At 55.2% G+C, this 8,173-nt stretch overlaps 1 protein-coding gene across 11 annotated transcripts in view; it reads left to right on the forward strand.

Annotated features, from left to right (window-relative positions):
• Nucleotides 1–4,089, forward strand: part of SH2B1 (SH2B adaptor protein 1) — a 28,025-nt gene extending 23,936 nt beyond the window's left edge. For 3 of the 11 annotated variants that reach the window (XM_080677824.1, XM_080677823.1, XM_080677822.1), the window contains 4 exons: nucleotides 1,681–1,884; nucleotides 2,073–2,284; nucleotides 2,420–2,591; nucleotides 3,308–3,829. In XM_080677824.1, coding sequence (XP_080533950.1) covers nucleotides 1,681–1,884; nucleotides 2,073–2,284; nucleotides 2,420–2,591; nucleotides 3,308–3,684 — 965 coding nt within the window. In that variant the 3' untranslated portion in view covers nucleotides 3,685–3,829. Of the gene's footprint in view, nucleotides 1–1,680; nucleotides 1,885–2,072; nucleotides 2,285–2,419; nucleotides 2,645–3,027; nucleotides 3,128–3,307 lie in introns of all 11 variants that reach the window. The other 8 variants (XR_013961077.1, XR_013961078.1, XR_013961079.1 and 5 more) reach the window with 7 other exon arrangements.
• The last annotated feature ends 4,084 nt before the right edge of the window (nucleotides 4,090–8,173 follow it).

Genomic DNA, 8,173 nt, shown 5'->3' on the forward strand with positions numbered 1-8,173 from the left:
ATACATCAATTGGTAGCCTCCTACACACGCCCTGACCAGGGCCAGGGATTGAGCCTGCAAACAAGGTACATGCCCTTGACTGGAATCGAACCGAGATCCTTCATTCTGCAAGCTGACACTCTTATCTACTTAGCCAAACCAGCTAGGGTGAGAGACCCCTTTTTAATGCAAAAATATTTGTCTCCATTTCTACTGGCAATTCAAAAGATAGAGGCTCCATGGCCAGTGTGACTTAGTTAGAGCATCAGCGCTCACATCAGTGGGTTAGGGTTTCAATTTCCAGTTAAGGACACATACCTGAATTGCAGGTTTGGTCCTCTGTCCTGGTCAGGGCACGTGCAGGAGGCAGCCAGTTGATGTGTCTCTCACATTGATGTTTCTTTCTCCCCTTCCCTCCTTTCCTTCCACTTTCTAAAAATCAATGGAGCCCTCGCCTGTTTGGCTCAGTGGTTAGAGGGTTGGCCTGGGACCGAAGGGTCTCGGGTTTGATTCCTGGTCCAGGGCATGTACCTCAGTTGCAGGTTCCCCAGCCCTGGTAGGGGCACATGCTGGAGGCAACCAATCAATGTCTCTCTCATGTAGATGTTTCTCTCTTTCTCTCTCTTTCTTTCTCACTCCCTTTCTCCCTCTCCCCCCCTCTTCTCTCCTTCCCATCTCCCTCCCTCCCTTCCACTCTCTCTAGAAATTAATGGAAAAAATATCCTAGGGTGAAGATTAAAAAATAATAATAAAAATCAATGGAAAGATATTCTCAGGGAGGATTAACAACAACAACAGAAAAGGTAGAGACATGCCAAAACCGGTTTGGCTCAGTGGATAGAGCGTCAGCCTGCGGACTGAAAGGTCCCGGGTTCGATTCTGGTCAAGGGCATGTACCTTGGTTGCGGGCACATCCTCAGTGGGAGGTGTGCAGGAGGCAGCTGATCGATGTTTCTCTCTCATCGATGTTTCTAGCTCTCTATCTCTCTCCCTTCCTCTCTGTGAAATATCAATAAAATATATATTAAAAAAAAAAAGAAAGAAAAAAAGAAAAAAGAAAAGGTAGAGACACTTTTGGATTCTAGGACCTCCTTTCAGTAACTGTAATCCCTGAGCAGTGTATGCAACCTAAGTTAGCCATTGGTGGAAAAATATCAGGATCCCTGCCTGGAGAAGGATCCAACATTTCAGCCATCTGACCCTGCCAGTCCGGGGCGGACTAGTGGGAGGTGGCCCAGGCAGACCACACCTGTCAAAGAGTAGCTTCTCTGGTCCTAGCTGGTTTGGCTCAGTGGATAGAGTGTTCAGACCCTGTAGACTGAAGGGTCCCAAGTTTGATTCCGGGCAAGGGCACATGCCCAGGTTGCTGGCTTGATCCCCAGTAGGGGGTGTGCAGGAGGAAGCTGATCAATGATTCTCTCTCATCATTGACTTGAGGCCCAGTGCACAAATTCATGCACAGGTGGGGTCTGGCCGGCCCACCCTGATCAGCCAGGTGGGAGGGGAGGGGCCTTGGGCAGTTGGCTGGCCCCGTCCCCTGGTCAAACTCTCAGTTGAAGGGACAATTTGCATATTAGCCTTTTATTATATAGGATGTTTCTATCTGTCTCTCCCTTCCTCTCTGAAATCAATAAAAATATGTTTGAAAAAAAAAAAAGTAGCTTCTCCAGTTCTCAACTTTGCCCTCCTGTTTTTTTCCAGGGGCATATGGGGGCCTTTCAGACCGCCCTTCAGCATCCATCTCCCCTAGTTCTGCCTCCATTGCTGCCTCCCATTTTGACTCAATGGAACTGCTTCCCCCAGAGTTGCCACCCCGCATCCCCATTGAAGAGGAACCCCCGGCTGGGACAGTTCATCCCCTCTCAGCCCCCTACCCACCCCTGGACACTCCAGAAACAGCCACAGGTACCAGAGGTGTGAGTGTGTGTCTGTGTGCAGGCATGGTTGCCCACCTCCTGAAACTTGTCCTGGGATCCTGAGGGAGCTGACCCAGGGAGAGGGAAGTGACCCAGGAAGGGGAAGCAAGGCTTTTCTCCCAGGATGGGGGAGGCTTCCTTGACACCCAGGTTTCCCTCCCTCTCTCCTTCCTGAAGGGTCATTCCTGTTCCAGGGGGAGTCAGAGGGAGGTGAGGGGGAGCAGCCCCTCTCTGGGTATCCTTGGTTCCACGGGATGCTCTCTCGACTCAAGGCTGCCCAGTTAGTACTGGCCGGAGGCACCGACTCCCATGGTGTTTTCCTGGTACGTCAGAGTGAGACGAGGCGGGGCGAATACGTCCTCACTTTCAACTTCCAGGGCAAGGCCAAGGTGAGTGACTGAGGAAAAGGCCTGTTCTTCGCAGGGAGCTGGCGGGTGGAGTGGGGAACGTTGCCATCGGGGAGATGTGTTCCGTAATTGGCAGGGGCTTGGGCTCCTGCCTCACCTTGCTCATCCTGCCCTCAGCACCTGCGTCTGTCGCTGAATGAGGAGGGTCAGTGCCGGGTCCAGCACCTGTGGTTCCAGTCCATTTTTGATATGCTCAAGCATTTCCGGGTGCATCCCATCCCTCTGGAGTCTGGAGGCCCCAGTGATGTTGTCCTTGGCAGCTATGTTGTGTCCTCCCAGCGGCAGCAGGGTGAGCAGAGCAGGTCTGCAGGGGAGGAGGTGCCCGTGCACCCAAGAAGTGAGGTGTGTGTGCCAGAAAGGTGGGGTGGAGGCTTTGTTGGGGAGAACAGGGAGAGAAGGGGTCTGTGGGTTGAGGTTTCAAAGGGAAAAAAGTATGCCGAGGCGGTAGGAAGGCAGAGGGCTCCTGTTGGAGCCGGGAGGAAGTTGAGAGTGGGTTGGTGCATTCCCATTCCATCAGACTCCTCTGTTCCATCATTTGTCTGTCTCCTAGATACACCTCCCCTTGTCTTTGCCCTTCCTCATCACCTTGCCTTGGGCCTGCCCTTTTGGGGAATGCTCTGTTTGATCCCCCTCCCTCTTCCCTTAATGTTTGATGTCCCTGTCTGATCTCTCCCTTTTCCCCACCCCCACGTCCCATTTGTCCCCACGTTGCCCCTCCCCCCCAGGCCGAGAACAGGCCGGGAGCCATGCAGGGGTGTGCGAGGGAGATCGATGCTACCCCGATGCCTCCTCCACCCTCATGCCCTTCGGAGCGAGTGACTGTGTGTAAGTGTGGTCCTCCTCTCACCTCCGCCCATGATCCATCTTTCATGGATGGGGGGGTTGCTAAGAAGATGGGATGTGGGGAGATAGCACATGGCTCCTGGGGGGAATAGTGAAGGGGAGGCTGCTGCAAGAGCTTGCCTCCCTCCACAATTAGTCTGTCTTCTTACCATTCCTATCCAGAACCGAACACCTCCCACGACCCACCCCCACCCCCTGAACCCCCCTCATGGACAGATCCCCCACATCCTGGGGCAGAAGAGGCGTCGGGGATGTCAGAAGTGGCAGCAGCAACAGCCACAGCAGCCAAAGAGAGGCAAGAGAAAGAGAAAGTGGGCAGTGGAGGGATCCAGGAAGAGCTGGTCCCCGTGGTTGAGCTGGTCCCCGTGGTTGAATTGGAAGCGGCCATGACACCAGGCATGGAGGTCCAGGGAGGCCCTGGATCTGGTGGGGTCCCTGAAGCAACACCGATGGTGCAGCTCCAGCAGTTACCACTAGGGGGTGATGGAGAAGAAGGGGGCCACCCCAGAGCCATTAATAACCAGTACTCCTTTGTGTGACACCCTACCCCGACCCTTTCTCCACTTTCTTGCTCCTCAGCCCTCAGTTCCTGAGACGGGGGCTGAGCAGGGACATAGAGGAGCGGTAGGAATCCCCTCCCCATATGCTTCCTTACCCTTGATGGCCAAGGGCATATATGTTGGTACAAGAAGAGGTTCAAGAGTCCCGTTAACTCCCCAGTTCATACACTACAGGTGCCCCGTCCCCTGGGGAGGGGATTTGGGCTCCATTACCTCTCCAAGGGGCTCTATGGTCAGCCCCACCCCTGGGGGCCATTTCACCATTATCTACCCCTCAGCCCAAGGAGGGGTGAGGGGGAAGGGCTGTCAGTTAATATTAAGGTGGTTGTTGTTGTTGTTTTAAACAAAATGGAGAAGCATAAATAAATAAAAGGTTTTATCTCAGTTCATTGTGGTGACTGTGGCCAGTGTTTGCAGTGGGGGCTGGGACAGGGGGTTAGGAAGTTAGCCCACTCGTGTTGTGAGCCCCAGAGCTGAGCGGCCAGAGGGCTGGTCAGATGAAGTCCCTGTTGCTCCCTAGTCCTGCACTTTCTATCCATTGCTTCTCGGGATTGTCCTGTGTGTTGAGCGGTAAGTGCAGAGCCAAACAGCGCTTCTCGGGGTCTCCGGGCAAGTTCTCTTAATGGGACAGGACAGTGAACAGCAGGATCAACTATCTCCAAGAACCCCTCCTGCCCTGCATTCTTCAGTAAGGCTTCCTACCTTAGGGAGAAAGCTGGCAGAGAGGCCGTGGGGCTGGGACGGCATGGGGGCTGTGTTGGGAGAAATTTCACACACAGTCTGGCTGCAGAGGGGCCCAAGGTCAGGCTGACGCTCCCCCTTCTCAGAGCCAAGCTGGGGAGGTGGAGGATAGATGGCAAAGAGCATTGGCTTTGCCTCTCATTTGCTGTTCCCATCCCATCAGACTCCACTCCAGGCCTCAGTATCCTCATCTACAAAATAGGTGGGAGCTACTGACATTGCTTGCTTGACCTGGATAATGTTTCCATTGAAATTTCACATAAAAGTTCAGATTATTGGTTTTTCTTGAAAATCAGATGATCCAGCCTCATGAGGTTGGTCCACCTTCCGCATCTCCATCCCCGTAGAACACTCACATGACGTGCCTACCCTGTATTGAGTTTGCAACATCTCCCGCCCTCCTTGAGTCCCTCCCACTCCCATCCAAGTCCTCTAGCCCAGGCTCTGCTCTCGGGGCTGTGCTGTGCCCTCCAGTGGAAGGCACCCTTGGGCTGCCCAGCGCTGCGGGTGGTGGGTGCCAACAAGGAGGGGCCAGATTCTGGAGACTCACCTTTTTTGTTGTTAATCCTCACCCCGCATTGATTCTTAGAGAGTGGACGGGAGGGGGAGAGAGAAACATTGATGTGAGAGAGACATTGACTGGTTGCCTCTACCACGTGCCCCAACTGGGGCTGGGAATTGAACCTGCATCCCAGATACACACCCTTGATGGGGAATCAAACCCAAAACCTTTCCATGAGAGGGCCAACACTAACCACTGAGCACACCAGCTATGGCAGACTCCCACCTGTTTTGCTTGGCCCTCTCCCCTCCCCACCTCCATCCAGCACTGCCTTTTATCATTCTGCCTCCCTTTTCCTTTTATGCCCCTCAGCCTCTGCCCCCACCTCCTGGCCCTACCCATGCTTATGACCTTGCTATTCTGGGCCTGTCCTGTTGGGAGATGGACAGGAGACAGCTGGGTTCAGGCCACCCGGCTTTGGGCTAGCCAGGGGAAGCCTGCTGGCTTTCCCATTTCTATCTAAGCCCTGGGACTCCCCCAAACCTTGGCCTTAGGAGACTGGGGATGGAATTGGCCTTGCTAAGGTGAGGATGGTTTGGGAATCTAGGTGCTATGTATTCTAAAAGTGAGATGGTGAGGAAAGACTATGGCACCCCAGTGTAGGCAGTGTAGGGCCTGATCCCCTCCTAATCTAGCAGCAACTGGTGCTGCGAGGCTCCCCTCCCCTAAACTCTGGCAGCCCTCTGGGGCTTGTCTTCTGAAGATGGGTGAGGAGGGTACATGGACCCCTCCTATACTCCCAAGATTTGCATGTCTCGTCTGGAGGAACGTAAGAGACGATTTCCCTGTAAGCCCTTCTGGATGGTTCAACTTGAGTTCAGAACTGGAACTGGTCAGGGATTGGCCAGGCTCTATTTCCATATCCTTCAGAGTTAGACCTCCCCCATTCTAAGCATCCAAGACAGGAAGGGAGAACCACCTTGCTTGGAGACCCCCAGTGGGAGGAATCCAAGAGAGTGAGCGCCTCATTGCTCAGCCTTCCTCCATCCCTGTTCACACCCTGATGATGATCGTTTTGTGGCTCTTGGCTGGTGGCTTTCCCTCTCTGGCTTCAGTCCACCCTCTGGGAAGTGGAGGGAGGTAGAAATGACTAACCTTAAAGGGCCCTGTTGGCAGCAGCATCCTGTAAAGCCTGCCTCCTTTCCTCAGCTCTCAACTCCCTTGAAGCTGTGATCAGTCCAGTCTTCTCCCCCTTCTCCATGTTTGGGCATTCCTGCTCCTTTAAGACAGTGCTTCTGTCACTCCTCCAGGTAGTGGTGGGGAGAAGCCAGCCAGCGCCAAAGGCTTGGCAGATGCTGAGCCTGGCTGGCCTAAGAAGGTGGGTGGTGGTGGGCCAGGTGGAGGTGCCTGTCCATGAACACTCACAGCCCATTGTTTGAGCCCCCTCCCCCTGGTCACAGCAGGATTCTGCCTTGAGGGGAAGTTTGTTGGGACCATGAAGGGGGGGGCGGGCGGAGCACCATGTCCTTAACTCACCCTGGACTGGGGGAGGAAGGGATGAGTGTGGGGGACCTAACCCACTCCTGCTGGCCTACCCACTCCCCGAAAGTGGGGCTTCCCTTTCCTTGGCCTCGCTGCCTCCTATGCCATTGTGACCCCCACCCCCATTGTCAGGGCCTGAGCACCAGAGAGGGAAGCAGCCAGAACCCAGCAGTAGTCTATAGTCCTCACTGTTCCAGGAAACTGAGGCCTAAAGCAAGGAAGGCCTTGAGGTCAGGGTCACGAGGCTGCTTCCCCTCCCTGACATTTCGCTATGAAGCCTCTCCGCCCTTTCCCCACTCACACCCATGCTGCCCTCCTGCTCCTCCAGAGCTGGGTGGGGGTCGGGGGCTCAGAGCAGCTGCTTCTCTGAGGAAGCTGACGCCAAGGCCAGCCGCTCAGCAACAGCTTGTGGCTTTGCACCCAGCCCTGGGCCCCCACCCACCTGGCTGCCACATGCCAGCCCCCTGCTGTCCCTTTCCCCCCTGCTCCTCAGACTTCCCTCTGACCCTGGCAGCTCTGTCTCTGCCACCCCCAGCTCTGTTCTGTCCTTATTTCCCCTAGATCTGTCCCCATCAATCTGTCCTCCCCACGCCTTTGGTCTGGAGCCTCTGCTTTATTTATCCAGCTTCCCCAGGCCCCTCTCCTGCTGCCTGGATGCGCTTCTCTCAGGCCTCTTCCAGTGGGGTGGCCTCGAGCCTGAGCACAGAGCTGCCCTCCCTCCCTGTGAGGACAGATACTTCAGGGCCAGGTGGCTGCAGACACAAGCTGTCTGGGGTCTGCCAGGTAAACCCCTCGGGTTGAAGAAAGCAGTGAGGGATAAGGTAACCCTTATTCCATGACTTGGGGTGACCCCCACCCCCATCCTGAAACATTTATCCCTCCCCCTCTGCCATCAGCACATTCTCTAGCCTCTTGGGTTACCTTGCTGCCTGGGTATCCCGTTTTCTTGGGAGGGGATTCACTATTAGGGATGGGGGGGGCCTGAAGGCTATGTTCCCAGAGGCTTGGTTAGAGCGATGGAGGCGGGGAGTTTAGGGGAGAGACAGGCAGTCCTGGCTTTGCTCACCAGGCCTGGACACTAAATCCCTTGTTGATGGCTGCAGCAACCCCTCCCTAGGGTAGGGTTACCATCTTCTGCTCTGTCCCCTTGACCCTCTCCCCTCCCTGCTTCCCTTGTTCCCCTAGAGCCACTTCCTCTGGCCCCCAAAGGATGTTCTCCCCTCCTCAGTCCCCCTAAGGTTGGAGTATCTCTGCTGGCCTTTAAGCAAACTGAGGTGAGGAAGGAGACTGGCAGGAGAGATAGGGTCAGGGTGGATGAGACCGGAAGGGGGTGAGGAAAGTGAAAGGTGAAGGACAGAGTAGAAGTGGGCTTCAGGGAAGAACTGGAGGGATGAGTTTGGAATAGGAAATTCAGTGCCACTGAGGAAGTTGAGGCAACTGGGGGAGGGGTCAGCAGCAGAAGACAAGTGAAGTCCCTCCCTACCCCCTCCCCTGTGGCTGGGCCACCTCAGCTTCCCTCTGAGTGACACCTCGGGCTGCAGCCCCACTGTTCCCCCTCTGTCAGCAGAAATATCTCTCTTCTGACCCCTCCTGCTGGAGCCTCTGCCAGCCAATCCCTGATCTGGGGGAGGGGGGAGCCTGCCCCCCCCCACTCCCTCATAAGGACCAGCTGGGGGTTGGGGG

This window comes from Plecotus auritus (genome assembly GCF_963455305.1).
Source record: "Plecotus auritus genome assembly, chromosome: 7".
NCBI classification, from domain to species: domain Eukaryota; kingdom Metazoa; phylum Chordata; class Mammalia; order Chiroptera; family Vespertilionidae; genus Plecotus; species Plecotus auritus.